This window comes from Gambusia affinis, linkage group LG09 (genome assembly GCF_019740435.1).
Source record: "Gambusia affinis linkage group LG09, SWU_Gaff_1.0, whole genome shotgun sequence".
Lineage (NCBI taxonomy): Eukaryota > Metazoa > Chordata > Actinopteri > Cyprinodontiformes > Poeciliidae > Gambusia > Gambusia affinis.
In genome coordinates, this window is record NC_057876.1 from 10,515,788 (window position 1) to 10,536,827 (window position 21,040).

The 21,040-nt window shown below is 39.4% G+C and overlaps 1 protein-coding gene across 6 annotated transcripts in view; it reads left to right on the plus strand.

Annotated features, from left to right (window-relative positions):
• Positions 1-242: 242 nt before the first annotated feature.
• ablim3 (actin binding LIM protein family, member 3) overlaps positions 243-21,040 on the plus strand; it is a 45,006-nt gene continuing 24,208 nt past the window's right edge. For 2 of the 6 annotated variants that reach the window (XM_044127987.1, XM_044127988.1), the window contains exons 1-3: positions 243-600; positions 10,436-10,570; positions 19,760-19,943. In XM_044127987.1, the coding sequence (XP_043983922.1) occupies positions 588-600; positions 10,436-10,570; positions 19,760-19,943 (332 nt within the window). In that variant the 5' untranslated portion in view covers positions 243-587. The remainder of the gene's footprint in view (positions 601-10,435; positions 10,571-19,759; positions 19,944-21,040) is intronic. The other 4 variants (XM_044127983.1, XM_044127984.1, XM_044127986.1 and 1 more) reach the window with 3 other exon arrangements.

Sequence of the window (21,040 nt, forward strand, 5' to 3'; positions counted from 1 at the left end):
TTTCTGCCTGTCTGTCAATCACACCCAATCTTAAGCGAATGCTCCCTTATTTTGAAAGGTCAGTGCGCACCCAGTATCCGGACCCGGTATTGACGGCGCTTGAGAGGCGCACGCACGAGGACACGCCGGAGGAGCGCCGCGGAGCTGGAGGAGGAGGAGGGAGGGGGCTGTATCGGGCGAGAGTAAAAATGTGAAGGTGGAATCCAAGTGAGCAGTGTCGTTTTTTGGTCTGTACAATTTGTCTGACTGGAGGGAAAATAATAATAATTATATTAAAAAAAACAACAACACACACACACAGGAGACCTTGGCACAGCAGGAGCGGGAGCTTTATTTGGATCCTACAGCTGATTACGGGAATAATCCTCGCTAAGAATTCTTTGTTTATATTTGTGTGTCCCTCTTTCTGCCAGTGTCTACACCTCCACATGTAATTGACTGGAAGGAGCGGTGCCGAGAGTGAGGATCACAACCCGCGATTGGAGGATATTGTTTTATTAACTACACGATGTGAATATCTCCTCGTGCTTTATGGGATTATTTTTGGCCGAAGCAGCTTTGTTTTGGATAAGGACGCATCGGGCATCATGAGTTCCAGTGGTAAGTCCATTCTTGCGCGCCTTATCTCTCTGCTTGGAGTGCAAGGACAATGTAAACAATGATAAAACAAAATATCCTATAGGAACCACATTATTGTGTCGTTAGTGGGTGATATAGATAATTCGCATGTTTGTTTTATTTTTTTGTATTCACCACAAAATTTAGCATTTCTATTATTTACAGACTATATAAAATAGTTTCTTTTACAAAAATTTACACAGAAAAAAAAGAAAGGTTTGACTATGCATCTTTAAAGCAAACTCATAAAAGGTTAAAGATGGGACTTTAAATACAGGGGTCAGAGTTCACCCAGAAGCATTTCTCCCATTCTTCATTCACATAACAGAAGCTTGGACACGCTCAGTGTCTGCCACCTCTCTTTCACCTCCTTCTGGGAGGCTTTCAGCTCTTTCACACTGTCCCTGCAGGAGCAGCACACCTTGTAACTTGTGAGGGGGTCCGCTGACCCGACCTCCCTGTATGTCTATGTGTACGACAGCATGTGACAAATAACCCTTACAACCTCGGGGGCCACTGACATCCTTACCCTAGAATGGCCCCAGGGACAGCTCTGATGCTGAGCTGACCTTGGATTAGCTGACTCTGACCCTGATCCTCTGTCCGCTGAATCAGGGCTTTCCCTGTATAGCGTGTGGTGAGCGCGTGCACACGTTTTCTGCATGCTTCCATTTTTGGTCCGTACACAATTCACTGTCAGTCGATGCACAGGTCAGGTGGGCGAGTGTTTCATTGTGCGGGCTGGGAGAGGTGAACGTGCCCCAGGTGCTCAGAGATTTGATGGTGTCAGGAGCTTCCTGTCCAGCCCCTGGTCTCACTGCAGCATTCATAATCTACCTTGTCATTCTGTGGCACTACATTATTTATCTGGCGCTCTAAACTCAGCTGAGCCTTGCCTGACTTGCAGGGAATGTTGCCTTGATTCCCAGGAAGGGTGTTGCTTCTTCTCACTCTCTTGAGAAAATGAGAATAAATCTTTTAAGAGCTCTGAGTGTTTTGTTTTTTTCTTTCTCTTCCTCACGTGACACATGGAGGGGGAGCAGCACCTCCAGGCAACATGTGGGGAGCTGTCACACGAGTCCTTGTGTTTTGCACACAAGATTGCCCAGCATGCATTGTCACAGCTGGCAGAGAGTTGGTGGAACATGTGTCTGTTCCCTGGCTTAGAGCTTCTGACCTGTAGAAAGAATTTTGTATTTTTTTATTTCACTGTTCCCCTCTTGGTTTTTAGTCAAACATATGTCCCTGTCTGCCTCCAGTTCTTTTAAGGTTTGGACATGACAGGGCCTGTTGGGATGCGCTGGGTGCACTGTTTTCTGTTCCACTGGGTGTGATCAGCCAATGGCCATCAATGCACTCGGAGCAATTCCACATCACCACAACCTAGTTTGCTGAATTTGGGTGTATTTACGTCACTCTGCAGGATCTACACATGGTTAGGTGTGGAAAGTAAAGTATTAATCTGTGCAACAGATTAAGACCTTTCTTTTGGCACACTCAGTTTCTACACTAGGGAGTGATAAAGCACAAGTAGATCAATATACAGATCATTGAGTTCAGGGAGCCAGGGGCTTTTTGCGGCACCATTCATCACAGGCAGCACTGACACGTCTCTCCCTCCCTCAGTTTGACGTTCAGGGCAAAATTTTTCAATGTAAGACAAAACATATTTAGAAGCAATTGAGATTTTTAGTGTATTATGTTGAGACTTCTGCACATTACCACGCTCTGTCACCGCAAAATGACACATCATGCCACTTTGCCGTCACAAACGATTGCCGTAATACATAAAAAAAAGATGCATAAGAAAAAAATCATCCCTTGATCTTTTGTAACCATGGAGAGGATGTCAAACACACCAAATGCACCAGCTTACAGGATGGTGTCTTACAAAACTCAGCTTTTATGGGTTTTGTAAAAGGTAAATGTTTTGGTGAACTTCGTTTTGATGTCTAGATAGTCTCCTCATTCCTTATGTTTTGTTCTTAATATACGTCTACTCAAAATTCTGCCTATGTTGCCAAAAAAAAAAAAAAAGTAATCCATCAAAACAATAAATGAATTCTCAGCCCTTAGAAGAAGAAACTGATATTCACCTGGATTGATGCGTCTCTAGTTTGACACCTGTGGCAGTAAAATAAATCAAAAATTCACAAGAATCTTGAAAACAAAATGGAAAAAGCAAAACCTCAAATGACAAACGGAAATTTGTATTAGATCATATAAAATTTAATGTTTTAATATAACTGTATAATTATAGGGCAAAATATAACAATACAGAAGCCAAGAAGCTGAGAAGGCTATCATGGCAAAGTAATTGTAACTGTAACAATACATGCAAGTTATTTCAAGATGACTGGAACATTTTGGTTTTATACCATGCACATCTGCTGCAGTTAGACAGAGGACTCAGAAGTTATAAAAACTTACATGTGTTGTGTTGATGTCCAGCTGTTGTTGGACATCAGGTTCTCTGTAATTAGGTATATTTGAATCAAGTGCAGTACAACAAAATACAATAAGAGTTTAGAAGGTGTTGCATGCTGGCAGTGTTTATAATATGTGAAATAGCCACAAGGAAGAGTAGACCAGGCTGATGTGCTAGCATAATTAACTAATCATACTGAATTACATGCTGTTACATGTCACTTTTGTTTTCTATGCAGGTGCAATATTTAAGCAAGGCAGTAATGGACCAATCACTTTTCTTGTAGCCTGTATGAGTGTTAAATTTAGTTGCATTTCTTTTGGTCTGCAATATCAGGCCACAGGGAAGTTACAGCATATGTTAGGGCGGGTGTGGAGAAGCATCCAGTGGCTGCCAAAGCCTGACAATAGAACAGTAGCTGCACAACCAGAACAGCCAAAGGAAACATTTCATCATGTTCTTTTCTGGTTTGGGGAGGTGAGTTGCTTCAGTTGCAGCTTGCATTAGTCATGGCAGAAATGCTTTACAGGCATTTGCTTTTTGCTGTAGAGGGATTTTTTGCATAATAACTAAATCTAACCAACTAACCATTTGAAGGATCATTCATGTTTGATTTTGAGGAAATTTGTTCATTGGTAAATACCATGTCTACTTACTCACCACCAGTTTAAAAAAAAAAAAACATTAGATATTGTAATGCTGGGTGCTTTGTGTGGTGCTCAGTATGACTTAATCATCTAATCATCCACAAACTAGACCTTCCAATATTAATAGTCCTCAAAACTAACTTTTTAAAGGGCGCGACAGTTTTGTACATCTGGAAAATTCTCATGTGACTCAAGTAGAACTTATCTGAATGTTTCACATTTCTCTCATGCCAAATGACAAATGAATCTTCTCCAAGTTGCAGGAGAGGGGCAAGACGGTACTGTTACTTATAACACTAATGGGTCTTCACAATGTGATGCCGAGTCGAGAACAACAAATAACTTCAAGATTATGTTTTAGGCATTATAATTTCAAAAACACTTTTGTGTTTTCATGCGTTCATATCAATAAAACCAATGAGTCAGCGCTACAAAACAAAAGTAATTCCAAAAGCATTTAGGACAGGCAACTCTGCATGCACAGACTAAGGGCAACTTACAGAGACAAATGAAACCAACACATATGTTTCTGAACCCAGTACCCAGAGAGAACTCACCCATGCACAAGGAGAACGTTCCAACCTCCGGCCGATGCTACTGTGTATACATTACTGTAAGTGTAGTGCATACGATGTGGGCCAAGCACATCTGAGTAGCATATTTGTCGATCAAGGACGTACATAAATAGCACACTGACAGACGGAGTGTACAAATGTAAACCTACATAAGACCTGCAATATTAAATGATGGATTGTTTCTGAGCGGTGGGGAATCATCTGGAAACTGGGGTAGATGGAAACGAGAGCTATACCATTTATGATTGCTGAGCTGCTTCCTCATCTGGTGCACAGTCCAAACCAGAGCCAAATACCATTCATCACTGCACGATTCCAGGTGCCTTAGTTCAATAACACAGAGAACAAAGGCGGGAGCTTCGACTGCACAGATGCAAACCGCAGATGCTGGGAGGCAACCGCTGAATATTCATTTACAGTTGCACACAACCGATGCAAAATCTGGCGGATGGTGTTGTGGATTATGAACAGCTACTGTCAAACGGGTTTGACTTTTGTGCACAAATAAAAGTCACCAAGAAAAGGAAAAATGTCAGAAATAGACAAAAGGGTTCAGCGTAATCAATTCGTTCTTAAGGTTCTAGAGGTTCTAGAGGTTGAAGTAATAGAACAGATTTGATGGCGCACTAAATTCAGTTCAATGTTCAACCACAGCTGTGTCCTGCTTCCTCTGACCTTGGCTTCTTTTAGGACCAAGAAATCATTAAGACTGTGGGTAGCAGTCCGACCTTTATTCCTTTGCTCTGTGGAGTATTGGCATGTTTGTGTTACCCCTGGTCACCAGCGTTGCTTTGATGGCTGCCTCAACACAAGGTCCTGATGAAGACAGATAAGGAGAGGGAAGGGCTGCAGAGGGAGACAGAGCGGCCCTGATCAATGACTACATTAAATTACTGACAGGGAAGATGGATGGGCGTACTGCTCGGATGTATTATGAAGAGTGGCAGCGATTCCTGAGGAAATCATTGCTCCATTGACAGAAAAATAAGTATTCTGTTTGTCAGACATCGATCGTTGTTATTTTTAACTAGTATTTTATGGATTTTTTTTTAGTAAATTTATGTGACAAAACGAGAGCTTTTTAAGTCTTTTATATACAAATCTAAAACACATAAAAGCAGTGAAGTTTTTTAGTGCTTTAAAACACTAAAGCCTTTTGCTGTTCTGCTTTTGATAAAGTAAAAAAAAAAAAAAAAAGCACATATCACTTTGAGAATTAGTTGGGCTTTTTGCTTAAAAGACCAGCCTGCCATCATGCTACTCACAGCTGGCTGGCTTTCATTTCAATACAGTGTTAAGAGCAATAGTAGGACAGCCTTCCAATTCCTCACAGTAACAACATGTTTTCAAGTAGAAATGCATCAATGGATTCTTTTTGTAACAGAAATAGAATAAAATAAACCTACTTTTAGCCAGCAGTGCAGTGGGTACAGGGATTATAGATTGAGAGAGTTGATATATAAATCGGAACAAAGATGCCAATTACTCATTTATTTTATTTTATTTTGGCTGAAGTGGCTCTCCATAATAGGGTGTTTTATGCTAGCCACACTACAATCCCAATTTTCTCAAACTTGTAGAGGAATTATATATTTTTTACAGAACAGTTTTAAAGTTATTTCTTTGGCCTTGAGTTGAACAACTCTGACTAATTATATATGTGGACACTGAGCTGTCATTTCCCCATTTCTTTCTATGCACTTTTTAGTAGCATTTTTTAGGCATTGACATCCATCCCAAGCATCTGAAGCCGTTCTGGACTTAAATCAAAGTGGCAATGCGCCTACACTTCATTAGACCAAACCATAATGCTACAAGTCAAACCAAGCAACAAAAATCTAAACAGGGAAACAGGAATAAGATTGTTAATCTAATTTACAAACTCATCTGCATAACTTAATGGGTTTCAAAATAAATCATGTACTACAGGGCAAAACAAAAGCCTACTATAGAGATAAACAAACAATACAATGAAAAAAAAGAAAACCCTCCACTTAGTAGAACTCAGTGATGCAATCAATGACATCATCATTTAAGCAGGAAATGCGGGGCTCGGTCCCTCCCGTACACCTGCTCAGGCTGTTGAATCTAAAAGGAACAAGAAATGGTGAGTAAAAAAAAAGAAAAAAAATCAAATAATTTACCACAAATATACCTTGAAAGGAAAGAAACATATTCCTCAAATGGTCCAGAAGTGTTAGCTTTGAATAAAACATATATATATATATATATATATATATATATATATATATATATATATATATTAAATTAAAGCATTATGACCAGCGCTAGAAAGATTAAATGACTCAGAAATAAGAATAGGGGACAAGTGGCAAACAGCAAACACAAACTGAACCACAGACCTCTATTACTTTTACTGGAGTTAAACGGTCTTAAAAGTGCAAGTTATAAATGACATATCTATACAGTGGCTGACTGCTTACAAAATGTAATGTTTGATCCTTGTTTTATTGGGTTACCACGAATAGCATTTTGAACTCTCGTTAATGAAAAATAAGCTTGAAAGATAAGCTATGATAGCTCAACCAATCAAGATAAGTTAATGCTCTGAGTAAATTTAGCATTTGTGTAATGTATAATTTTAGCCAACACCTACGTATTTAAATTAAAAAAGAAAACATCAAGAACAGTCGCTTTATTAGGTACACCTTGTTAATATGTTCAAAAATAATTAAGTAGGCTTTGACATTTAAACAATACTCGTGTTTTAAGAGGGCTGAAATTGTGCCCAGAAGACTAGTCAGAAACATTCGAACAAAGCCAGATGGAGGCATGTTTTAATATGGATCAGGCCAAATTGTAACCTTACCATCTGAATATCACATCTGAAATCAAGAATCAACACATGTAACCAGGCAACTTTTTCAATTACTTATTGTCCAGTTTTGGTGAAGGTCCTGTTTTTAGGGAGTTGACAGAAGCAGAACATTTTGATGTTAGTTGCCTTTTCATCATCTCAAACCAGTCCACACTTTCTCTTTTGAGCTCTGACATCAGTAAGGCATTTTTGTTCACACAAATGTCACTGTCCAGATATTTTCTCTTTTTTTGGACCATTCTTTGTCAACCTGTGAAGTGGTTGTGTGTGAAGTTCTATCTGAAGTTGGCTGGTATGGGAAGGATAGGATGATACTGTGTGCTAGGGGTTTGTTTTGGCCACGTTTCAGAGGGTCAGCAGGGTAATTAATTGCCATCGTGTTTTTCCAGGGGATGATATCAGGCCGGCTTGTACTTCCATTAGCCCACATTATCTCACATTCACACCTGATGAAATCACGGTTGCGCATTTGGTTTCACAAGACAACAGAAAACACTTCCTTGAAACTTTCCCTCGAACTGGCGGCTTGGCACTGATCAGGCCAGTTTGTTTTTCCCAGAGGTCCCGGCAGCATTGTGAGAGAAACAATGAACTTACAGAGAGTCAGCTGTGGGAGATGTGATATGGGCTGCAATTGTTGTTACTTATTTCTCGCAGTCACACTCTTCTCCTGGTAGGGAAAATAATCAACCATGGCTAATGTATCGATTTATACATTTATGCATAGTCTGTGAAAATATTTATTGCTTTTTGTTTTGTCAGTCTTACTGGTTCTATAAAACAACATAAATGCTTGTAAAAAAAAAATAAAAATCTGTTTTTATGTGTATTTTAATGTTTCAAGGCAAAGCCAGTTCTCTTTCTAATCGTCACCTGCTTGGTTTTGCTAAAAGCCTACACACCAAAATACCCATGGTGCTCACGTCCTTCCGCACACACAAAAAAAACGTGGAATTCAACAACTTTCGTGCCAAGTATGGAGTTGAGATTATTAAATGCAATATAAAGACACCAAATATGATAGCCTGCCTTTTTATGTGAGAAATTTGAAGCTGCACTTTTAGTCTTCTAAACAGTCAAGCTTACCCGGATATATCCAAAAGGAAGTCGAGGGACATTGTTACGTTTGCAACAATGCAAATCACCTGAAGGCCACCGTCAAAACAACACAAGCTTCCATTACACCTCAGCATTGCTGCACCGACACAGTAAATCATGCGAAAAAAGACCCAAAAAAGTACTGGGTGCTTACAAATCAACGTACATTTTGCATTCTGACATTAGTATTTAAAATATACTTTCACTTGACCTTATGTAATATTGAAAAAATGTTTGAGACATTGAATTATGTGTTTTTATTATCTGTAAACCATCATCAAAATTACAGGAAATTTAAATCCTTTACATAGCTCCAAAGTTACTATGAGAAGTTTATTTTTTATTGCTTTCTGGTGCCAAAGAAAAAAGTCAAACAAACTTTGCAAGTCTTTTATATATACTTACAAAGACTCAAATGTGGGAGATGTGGTATGTTTTGCAATTGATGTTGCTATAAACTGAGTTGAACAACACTGAGAAACAGCCTTTATCAAAACCACAGAATTTGGCAGTCAGGGTAGAAAACAAATTTAAGCACAGACACTTCTGTACAACTCAACCAATGCAAGTAGTGCATCAGCTTTGACCTTCTAAGTGGTGCAAACCCTTCGGGATTAAGTCTCGACAAGCAATCAGCTACTCTGTTGTGTCAGCCCACATCCTCGTCCCTCTCTAGTGGAAAAAGAAAAGTCCTTCGCCTAGATGACCATCCCAGCCTGTTACTCCGGCATCCCTCCTTTTCATTAATCTCAGTATAGAGGAACGATAAAGAAGAGGCAGGCGTTTTGACACGTTGTCAATATTGTAATCTTTTCTGATGCTGTGAATATGTTAATAGCTCAGATCCCCGGGACGACCTAATCTAATAACCAAGAAATGCCAAACATCATTATGAACATTTGTTGAGACTAATATAAAAGTGGTTCGATATTTGTACTATGAGGGAATTTTGCTTTGTGGAAATCTTTTTTTGTGTGTGTGGCTTAATATGAAGTAGCTATCAGGCTCAAAGGAGTCACACTGAAGCTGAAGCAGAACAAGGTGAGGAGATCGATGCGGTCAGTCAAGTGGTGGTGAAGCATGAGTGTGTGAAAAATAGAGGAAGGGAGAGAGAGCCTGGAAGTAGCCCAGTGTGTAGTTGTCAGACCTCACAGTTTTGGAACTAGTGTTGACAGGGCTGCAGACGAAGCTTATTGTGGAAGCGCCATAGACGGGACACAGCCAAGGAGGTCCCGATCCTAACATTTTCAAACTATTTGAACCTTTGTGTAGTTTGACCTATTGGAACTCCATATGTTAGGCCAACATAAAAAATAGCACCTGATTGAGATATGGAGGTGGAAGGATAACTGAGTTTGAAATGTTTTGAGAAAAACAAATCGCAGTATGTTAGAATACAATGTAGAACCGGATTCCCTTGCCATTCCAAACACACTAATGTGCTTTCATGTAAACTCTTGGAGTTCTGACATATGGTGCGTTCACACCAAACACGTTTTTGAGCATCAGGTACTTCTGGTTTACATTCAAAGTCTATTTGGAGGCATGTCGAGGACTGTTGCGGCACGTTTCGAGCATCTAGCGCGCGCGATTTGAAACGTTTGAAGCATTTTATGCGTCAGACGCACCATATAGACTTTGAATGTAAAACAAACGTGCCTGATGCTCAAAACACATTTGGTGTTAACGTAGCAAAATTGCACACCTTGAAGCGTCTCGCGTTTTTGACATGTGTAACGTGTTTGGTGTGAACGTCAAAGACGTTTATTTTCCATTAATTTTCCCAAAAACTGAGCAATTTCCATGTCCCAGCAGATGAAAATCATTCCCACACCATGAGTCTGTCACCACCATGTTTTAACTATAGGATGTTGTGTGCAGAGTTTGTTTACCTTTATTCATGAAGTTCTCATAAACTATAAGGTTTTCACAGAATAGCTGTTTACATATTAATTGTTTACTGTTGGATTCTATTCATTACATGATTTCTCAATGAATCTAATTTGCCGCACTATCTTGCACTCGACAGCTAGCGTAGGTTGCATGTAGTTGACCGATCACGCTTTTTCTAAGCTTGTGCTTTGCCACAAGATGACACTTCTTTGCAAGTTTAGGGTGCCATGAAATTGAATTGTGATTTAAAAAAATAAACAACTTTCAATGCAGTGTATCAAACAGCCTACATTTGATCTTTCAGATGGTACATTTAGGATGTTTTTATGTTCCGCAGCTCATCAGCAAGTCTCAACACGCAGCGAGCGGAGCTCTGAGCCGATCCGGTGTCAGCGGTGTCGAGAAGTATGCAAAGGGGAAGTGGTTCGCGTCCAAGACACTCACTTTCATGTCAAGTGTTTCACCTGCACCGGTAAGAAATTGGATTCCTTAAAGACAACAAAACCACACAGTGATTGCACAGTGAAAGCAGAAAAAAAATCTGTAGTGTTCATGGTAAGAAAATATGTCATAGCATACTCTTGTGTAGATGGTAATGGCCATAAGTATTGCCTTACCTTTTGTTAGAATGCCATTTTCTTTTTATGGTCAGAGATGACATGTTTTTCTTAGCCACATCAAATGCACTCATGATAAGCCCTCCATCTCCTGGTGCACATGCTGAGTGCTGCTATTAGCCCTCAGCAGGGACTGAAATGTATCAGAGGGATCTTGCAGCGCACATGGAATCCTGGTAAGGTAGCTTGTTATTGTCCTGGCAACAGAGCGAGGATTTACCTTTGCTTGTACAAAGGTAAATGCCAGTGGCTTAATGCCACTGATGTAATTGGCTTTTCAGTGCTGCTGTATAAGCAGGTGCAGGTGATCTAGTGTAGATACAGTAGTGACATAACCAAATATCCTGTTACAATAAGATGACTTCTGTCCACTGTAATATGAAACTTATTTAGTCGCCACTTCGCATCTGTATTTATAGTTTAGGAAAATCACTTGGGTGTAACTTTACTGTCTTCGGATATATTTGCTAGATAAGAATCCATATGAGATGCTAGTAGTATATTTAACGTTGAGAAAAATACCACAGTTTCATAGTTTTAAAAGGTTGAAAAAATTTAATGCTGTTTTCAAATCTTCGTGCATTATGCTGTCAGTGAGAATTTGAATTTGCTCAAATTATTATCAGGAGTGTTAAAGGCTTATGTGAACGGCTAAAACATTGTAACTATAAATGCTTTTGCAATTAATCAGCTGTGTAGCTGAAGAGAAATGCCTTTTATAGATTTTGTAACACATGAGTCAAAGTATGTATTGTATTTCAAAAAGGCTGTAATGTGAAACAAATCGGCAGCATATGACTAGATAGTCTTTCCTATGGTGAAATAAGCAAACTAAGCAATTTCACTGACATTTGTGGGTAGAAAAAATTAATTATCAATGCCTGGAGTTTCCCATTTTGTGTTTATCTCTTAGCATCTCTTAGTTTTTGTAAATAAATATTGATGAGGGACATTTCACAGTGGAGCATTTCCCCATCAGCCTTTTAAAGCATGAGAGTAAGAATGTTTATTTTGTCAGAGATACAGTAACAGCATTGTCTAGCCCTCACATGTTCTGAGGTTCATGAACTCACAAAGGGCTATTCACTCAAAGCTTGTCTGTTTCACAACTCTTACACACACACACACACGCACACGCACGCACACACACACACACACAAAGTTAAACTCCCAGTGCCATAAATGCTGGGATTGATGGCAGCATTGATGGCACTTACATACATTTGAACTCATGTATGTAAGTGTCCATGTTCATGTACATGTGGGCATTCTCTCTGTCGTTGTGAGAGGTTGCTGTGGTAACCATGTGAAGGGGCACCTGGCCCTGGTTGGTGGATATTCTCAGCATCTCTAAGGTGCTGTTAACCAATCGGGACAATTTGTGTCCCAGAAAAAAAGGGGGTACGGCAAAAGTGAACAGGAAAAAAGAGTTTTTGTTGTTTTTGTGGCTTAGACATTACGTTACCGGTGTACTACAATACTAAACTGAATCCGATATTTGGTTTTTAATTTTTATAGTAGTTGTACTGCCACTGAAAACTATGACTGGATATTTTGAGTCTACATATGGTCAGAGAGCTCCCTGCTCATGTTCCAGAGGCACAGATCGGGTGCTGCTGAGGAGCCAGAACGTCCCACATCCTGTTCCATAATTTGCCCTCTGGCATGGGCTTCTCCTCAGACTGCACATTTCTATAGCTTTCATTGTGAAGCGTGGGAAACCTGGTCACATGCAAACATGTTGCATGTTTCTTTGAACTTAGAAAACTCTGTCTCTTCCCTAACATGGCTTTGTTTACTTTTAATTGGTGCTTTCCAGGTTTTTAGGTGAATGAGTGGTGCTTTATTTTTTAATTTCTCTGTTGGTGTTTTTCAAAACTTTTTTTTTTTTTTTTTACTTTGCTGTTGCTAGAGATATGATTTTAAATGTATCATAATTATGTGGTAAATTATTGATCTGTGGTTTTGGCACAGCACTGACCTGCTGTTACCAATTATGTTCAGTTGTGATTTTCCTTTAAGAACTGCATAGAATATGAGATAGAAAAACAGTATTCACATTATTAATTTTCTAGGTATTCTGCCAGGGTGCTCATTAAATATTTCTGTTCAGAGGAGAGGGGATGTTACACTGTGTGTGTCTGAGAGAGAGCAGTCACTAAAAAAATAACAGGGTTTTACTATTATGTTAAAACAAAGACAAAATTGTTTTGTCCATCTTGAGCAAATCATTTAAAACATTTTAAACCAGATGTCATAAAATATAATGTCCCATTCTTTACACATTTCCGTTCTCATTTTTACCAGAATACAATTTCCACTGTGCCTTCCTGGAAAAAAAAAGAAAAGAAAAAAAAAAGAAGAAGCTTTTGCTATTATTAAACTGACAAATACTCTCTAAGGATGTTTTCAACCCACATTCTCAATATGTAAATGCACAAACAACCATGCCATTGATCACTTTATTCTGCCTCTATGAAGCTATTTTACTGTCTGTCCGCCACGTTATCATAATTCCTCTGTCATGCATTAGTCATTGCAGTAGCATCCCACCAATCATTTAACCTCTCATTCAAACTCATTATCCTGTAGCTTATTATAGTACAGGAAGGCGGTCAACAAGGCAATCAGCTCAGGAAAGTAAGTCTGGCAGGACAGAAGCCAATTCACAGACCGATGCATCAGCTCCAGACAAAGGGAAGGTGGTGGGGGTGTAGATGTGGATAATGTAGATCCCATAACTCTACTGAGTGTAGCAGCAGGCTCTGGAGTATGGATAGTGTGGTGTTGTATTACAAGTGTGTTGGCTGGCTCGTGCATAGTGCTCCAATGACATAGTGACCACATTTTACCCAGCCTTCAAAGCATAATTGGCACTTTTGGATTCCAGCAACCACAGCGGGTTTTGTTTTGGGCCATGAGCAGAAAGCTTAGTCACACATAAATCTCACTGCAAAGAGTAAAATAGGTGTGTATGTTTCCGCTGTGGTCTACTCGCTGAAAACACAAATGGAGAAAATAGAAGGAGGCAGAGATACGGAAGAAAACAAATTTGCACATAAACTAGGAAGCTGCTCCCTTTAGCTGTTTGTTGTTAAAGGCAAAATCAAAATAGATTTGTTTTATAAAACAGTAGTGCTGTAGAGAATTGTAAATTTACATACAGGTTGGATAATTCTCCATTTCTCGCAAGTATTCTCACAAGGGTGGGGATAAAACACATTTTTTAACTCTTTCTCTGCAGACTTTTGTTTAGTCAGTCATGTCTATTTGGATGCCTTGGCTTACACCTTTTGGTCTGTTTGTTTTGCTGACATTACCCTGCTATGATTGTGCTCTTGTGAAAAAAACAAAAAACACATAGGAATAACAAAACTACAAAACTAGAGTAGAAAAAAGCAAAAATGAAGGAGGAGAAACAGACATAGAGGCACAGGAGAGAAGAAAACATGGGGGGGTTACTGGGAAGGGGAGCTTCCTGTAGCTATGGCAACCGCTGGTACACTGGTCCAATCACCACACCAAAGTGTGGTTGCTAGGGAGAGATTCCGGCAGAGGGAAAAGGGAGCGCGACTGGAAGCAGCTCTTTTCCCTGGCGACTCCCATGGCTTCAGCTGAGATGACAGGGATTATTTCTCTGCTTGTGGCTCCCGAGCATCACCTTCCTTAAAGGCTTTTACATGCTGAAGTCCTACAAATTGCCTGGAAATGTGTCTGTGTGTACGCAGAGTTGAGCTGGAAGCCCTTAGGTGAGAACGATTCTGGCTCAGAGAGAGAGAGAGAGAGAGAGAAAGAATGATTTCTGAATAACAGAGGCAATTATAATGTGACAGTCCCCCGCTGTGTTAGACAAACAAATACAGTCCCTCTCGGAATCGCTTGTGTGCATCAAACCAAAACATTATCATTGCCTTTTTAAAAGAGCTGTAGCTCCACAGTGGTGATATCTCTGTACGGCTATGAACTCATTCTCACTTTTCCCCTCAGCTGACTCTCTTATCAGTCTTATGAAGGTTAGAAGCTGAAGGCCTCAACAGCAAGTGTGGTTTCCTCATATGAGGGGACTCTACTGGGCAACCATCTGTCTTTAGCATTCATAGCAGCCAAATACATGGGAGAACCTGTCTGTCATCCATATTTTTCGTTTGTGTTGCTAGCTACATTTCACTTCAAATCCCTGTATAGCAACCACGCTGTTTCTGTTATTGTGTAGTCATGGTAGCTGCTTGGGATGCCTGCCAGATTTATTTTCACTGTGTTCTTCTTTTAAAACATATATATATATATATATGTTTTAGATAACAAAGATAACAAATTGATTGAGATGCTTTACTTAATTCAAACCGCTTGAATATGTCCACATTTTGTAATGGTAAAACCACAAACTTTGATGTATTATGTTGAGAAAGAATTACGTAAAATATTGTGTTTAATATGCCAAGCCTCTATGTAAGCACAATCTTAAGGTTTAAGAGGATTGGTGTGGCTATAGTAATAGGAAAATTAAGAAAAGAGTGACGAAAATGTGTGCTATACAACATCACCACTGTAGCAACATATTCAGCAAAACATTCACAATTTAATGGGTTTTTTTTAATGTTGTGTAGCTCTATATTTTCCTTTGGATATTTATAAAATTCATAGAAGGTAAAATTGGCCAGGTTTAGTTTAACCTCATTAACATGCTAACCTCTTTAACCAAGTGGCGAACAAGTTCCAAAGATCGGAAAGTTTGCACAAATTTTGACCTCATTAAGCAACTTCAGTTGGGCTATAAACTTTTTTTCTCTCTCTCTTGTGACCACTTCTTCACCCTGCGACTTGGCAAAACTTGAGCAAACACACTATTTACTCTCAAATTGTTACCTCCCGTTACCAAGGCTAAGATCTGGGGCACAGAACGAGGCTGCGTGAGCACCCGGCCTTTGTAGCACAAATGAGAAGGTGAATAGGTGAGTGCTTTGCTCTGTGCAACTTGCCGATGCCCCCACTACATAGGCTACATAACCCTTTAATGAATTGTCTCAGGCTGTCTGTCATGCGCAGATAAAAAGCTTTGGAAATCAGCATGTTGCTGAGAGCTTTGCCTCAACGAGAACAGAGGGCAGGGTTCCTTTTATGAGCTGTACAAAGCATGTCCATTAAGTGTCGCACACACACAGAGTTGAGGATGTTTGAGGAAAGGAGGCTGCTTTGAGGTGCAGCCCTGCATTTGGTGCAAATGGGGAGATAAAGTAGAGACCTTGTACGGGGCCTCAAAGGTTTGGAAGCTGTCTTGAAACGGAAAAGACAGAAAGGGAAGAGGAGGAGTGACCGGAGGTGTCAGGACTATTTTAGGGTCCCGGCCTGAGCCGACGTGGAGAGGAGAATTTTAATTGCGTCTGTTGGCTGGAGATAAATACCCAATCAGGCAGACCCCCTGTGGATGCCTAATCAGAGCAGTCCTAATGACCACAGCAGTCTACGTGCTAACATCTAATCAGTAGATTTATGATCTCTAGATTATAACTTCCTGCACTGCCAAAAAAAGAGCAATTTAGATTAAATTAGCTCTTTGATGTAGTTCAATCCTGCAAAGCTGATTCTGCTACAAATCCGGAAGACACGATCTCACTCTCCTTAAGAATAAACATCTGTGGAGGACATCTACATTAGAAAGCTTTTGACAGCAGATATTCTTAAGTGGAGACATGGTAAATCATATTCATGGCACAATAAAACAGACCAGGCTGACTCTAATACGAGCTGCTATTTTTATGGGTAGTTGTCCACAGCGTGCGGTGCTGGTTGTGTGATTGTAGCGAACCTCTTTCTCTAAGGAGCAAAGCAAACTTGCAGCAGCAAAGAACATCCAACTTTGCCCCTGTTCCACCCACAGTGCTGGCAACCAACATGTGGCGGGATACATTTTAAAGCCTCTGCTTGATGGTCATGACTGAACTCGGAGTACTTCCAAAGAAAGCGCACTTCAAGGTGGGTGGCCCCCTCTAGAAGGTTTTTATGGAGGTTTGATACGTTTCAAAAGACGTAAAAGTTGCTTGTTCAACACGTGTGGCTCACACCAAATTTGCCTCGCGAACCTCAGCTAGAAGAAATTCTCTACTTTCACATATTTGTTTGTCTTTCAGCATGTAGTCTAGGTCTTATCTAAAAATAAAATTAATTAACTAAAAAAAAAAAAAAGATTAAACTTATTACCCATCTTTAGCTATTGTGTGAACTACTTTCCCCATCTGGGAGGCTAAGCTAAAATTTGTTCTCTTTAACTTTTAAAAATCAATTTCACAATAGTGTAGCTTACAATTACACCTCAGTTACTTCATAGCAAGAACGCAGAAAGTCAGAGTCCTCTGTGCTTTGAATCGCTCTTATTTAAGAGTCAAGCTTCCAGGTGCTCATGTAAAAACAGATGTGTTGTAGTTCTCCTAAAAAGAAACGATTGATACTTAAAAGATGGCATTGACTAGAGATAACTGTACTGAAAATTTAACAACATAAAACACTTGTGACTTCAGTGAAGATATAAAGGTAAGGTTGAACTCAAGACTTAATCTTGAATCAGTAATTACATGAAAATATGAACTAATACCTTTGAAAAATATTAGCCTAAGATCCAATGCTATAAAATATGATCAGGAATTTTTTTTTTGCTAAAGCAAGCTTGAGGTGTAAGATAATATTCCAATTTTTGAAGTTTATGAGATAAACTGTTTTTACAAGAACAAGCTTATGTAAGGTGAACAAATGAGCGCAAAATCATGTTATACTGAGTCAATAAATTAACATCGTTACTATGAAAATGACCTTTAGATTTTAAAAATATATTATACATATGTACATCCGCTTATTTTTGCATCTCCTTACAGCTGAAGACAAAACTTAGGCCTTCTATTCCACCCTAACCCCTTTAAATGTGCCTCCCACACTACCACCGCCACATCAGTCAGACTGGGACCCAGCTGTCTCTAGGGTAACCGTGGAAGGTTTACATCCTCCTGGCAACCGAGCAAAGGGGATGTCCCTTACAATACATCCAGCCAATCACCCAGTTAGAGGAAAACACGGTGATTAGACAACAGGTGAACCCTCTATGCAGCTCCTCCAATCCAGATTGAACAGATTGAGGCAGCCAGATGTGATTTGGCCTGGCGTCCATATGCTAATGTCGTCAATATATTATGCTAATTAACTGTATGCCACTCATTTCCAAGCCCGTTTGAGGAGAAACTGAATATCATATTGGTTTGAGAGGTGGAGGAGAGGGTAAGTAAAAAGAGAACAAGAAGGAAAAGAAAAAAAAAACAACAACACTGTTTGTGCAAACTGTTTTTCTAGGACACATCAGTTTTGTAAAGGGCTTTATAGATGTGGAAATATTTACCCACTCGTACCATTTCCAGGGAAGGGATTCAGAAGCCTGTGATTTTGGTTCTTGGTGAGGCCGTAAATGGGTCTGGCTGAAAATGCAGCACGAGCACTTTTTGAAGCTCTGTGCCATTGTTCGGCGGTTTCGGAAATGTGTTCTGTGCATGCACACGCTGATTTTTATGGAGTGATTCAGCTCTGTTCTTCCATTTGCCTCTCTCCAATCAAAGTTTTTAGCATTTCTGTATCTACTGTGCCTGAATCTATAGAAGAAGAAAAAAAAAGAAAATGAGCTGCTGTCGCTGCTCTGTAGCTTGTCCCTTTTCATCATCCCAACTCTGCATGTGAGCAGTGCCGTCTAATCACTGGGTGGATTTATGTGTTTCTGTTCTCTTGAGAGAGATGAGATTATTTTTGTTTTTAAGCAAGCCCCCCACTGATGTTTTATTACACCATTAAGTCAATATGATCCTCACGTGAACAGCTTAAGATTAAATGTAACATCTTTGGAGTATTTTATATGGAGGCGCGTGTGCGTGTGTGTGTGTGTGTGTGTGTATGAACTCCGCCTGCTCGCAACCACTAACAAACAGTCCACTCTTGCAGCCGATCCATCCTCTACAACATCTGGGTGCTATCAGTTAGGAGGAGAAATTTATGTTAGTCTATATGTACTTAAAGCTGAAGTATGTAACTTTTAGAAACAAAATGATTTTAATTTATTTTTAACTGTCACCAGTCTAACAGGAGTCGGATAATCTGACAAAATTGAGCGCCTGTTTGCATTTCTTTTTCTAACATTTTAATCCTGAATTGTACAAAACTGATGAGTTGTTGCACTATTTTGATTGGCATCTTTTTTGCCATTTCAAAACATCCCAAAATATCCAATTATTTGTTTCTTTTACTGAATGTATTTATTCCTCCATTAAGACAGAAGTAGTCTGTTGGCATGCAAGTTGAATGGTTGCCAGCAGAGCTCAAAGTTACATGATAATAGTAGCTGTGGGATAATTATAGATCTGCTGCAAGGTCAAACCTATAATTCCTAAGTACAAGGCAAAAATTCAAAAATCACTTACACAAAAATTATTATTTTTTTCTTATACAGATATATCCAACCGTATCCACATCAGTGCTGCTTATGGGTAGTAAACCACACGTGTGGTGAAAATGATACCAGCAATCACTAATCTGTGAATATGCCTCCAAGCTGTTCAGTGAGTCACACCCACTTGGAAGTCGCTCTCAGTTTCAAAGAAAAGGAATCGAACTCATATTGTTCCGCTCTGAATATACAGTGTAATTTACGTGTACAGGAGCTGAGCGTTCACCCTTTGTGTCCCCCGTGTTTTCTTTGTCTTTCTCAGCAGTATTTAGTGCAATTTTGGTCCATGTTTACTGTTTTGACTCCTTTCATTGTTATGAACCAAATTACTTTCCCACTGATTATATCATTATAATCCCATCAGAACAAATTGGCTCGCTGGTCTCTGGAATGGAATAACTTCCTTATCAGCCATGTGTAAAGACACGCAATATGCACAGGACAGAGGACAACAGACAACCAGTGAAATCCTAAAAATAGGATTGCTCAATTTACTTTTTTTTTTTTTTGTCCTTTATTTGCTTTGCAGATTTAAGTGTCTGACTGTCTGCCAATTCTTATCTTCCCTCAGTGTGTAACTGTGACCTGGCACGATCTGGCTTCTTCCAGAAGAAGGGCGAGTACATTTGCACGGCAGACTACCAGCGTCTATATGGCACACGCTGCGACCGCTGCGGCAACTTCATCACAGGAGAGGTGGTGTCCGCTCTGGGACGCGCGTACCACCCCAAGTGCTTCGTCTGCAGTATGTGCAGGTATGCAGTGACCGTTTCACTTCACAGCCATACCGGATGTGCTTCCCCATAAAGTACCAAATGTCTTGGCTCGTTAAGGGAAACTTTTTTTCTCAAATGCTGGAGCTATGCTTTGGAACTTGGCTGTGTTTTTGCTTAAATTTCCCCCTAAAGGTCTTTTTTTTTATGTATTGGGCTAACACTCAGTAAATTACTTAGGGTAGTAAAGACACATTCTCATATGCTGCTTTGCCTCTCAAATAAATGTTTACTCATCCATAACTGGGGCTTCTTTGACGAAACATTAGAACTTTTTTAAACCTTGCATAATTATTTCATTAATTTTAAGATTACTTGGGTTTAAAAAAAAAAAAGTGATGCCCAGAATTAACAAGCCAGAAACACCACATGTGCACCCAGTTCTAAATTATAATGATAACTTGGTCCCGGCAAATTTGAAACCATAAAAATATCTGAGACACAAAGTATGTTACTTACCATTTCAGAGACTTACTTTGGCACATTATTTAGCTCCATCCATCTTCCCATCAAACCTGTCCAGCTTCTCCGCTAAATAAAAATCAAACCCCCAGCATGATTCTGACACCACCTTGTTTCAAAATGGGGATGAGGTGTTTAGGGTCGAGTGTATGGAGATTTTCTACACTTCACAAAATATTTTGCATTAAGAAAAACAAATTTTAATTGTTTTTCTTCCATAAAGACCTGCTTTGCGAATTGCACAAATTTGTGAAAGTGCTCCAATTTTTGTTCAGAGATTTGGATTTTTTTTATTATTTGAACATGGAGGAAAAAATGCACCCCATAATTTTTTAGATTTATTAATTTATTTTTTTTGTAAAATACTGTCTTTCTTCTAAACAGTTGTCTTTGATGGTCTATCTATTAATTCTAGCTTGTGGGAATAGCTCTGTGCTCTTACTTTTAATTTTGGGGTTTTTTTGTAAACTTTTGCTATTTTTTAATTTTTTTTTTTTTCATATTGAGGCATTGCATGGTATTCCATTTGGCTCTGGATGCTGTGCAGCTGGAAGAAATTTTGCACTTACCTTTTTGCTTTCAGATACTTGGCAACAAGATGATGTTTTTACAACTTT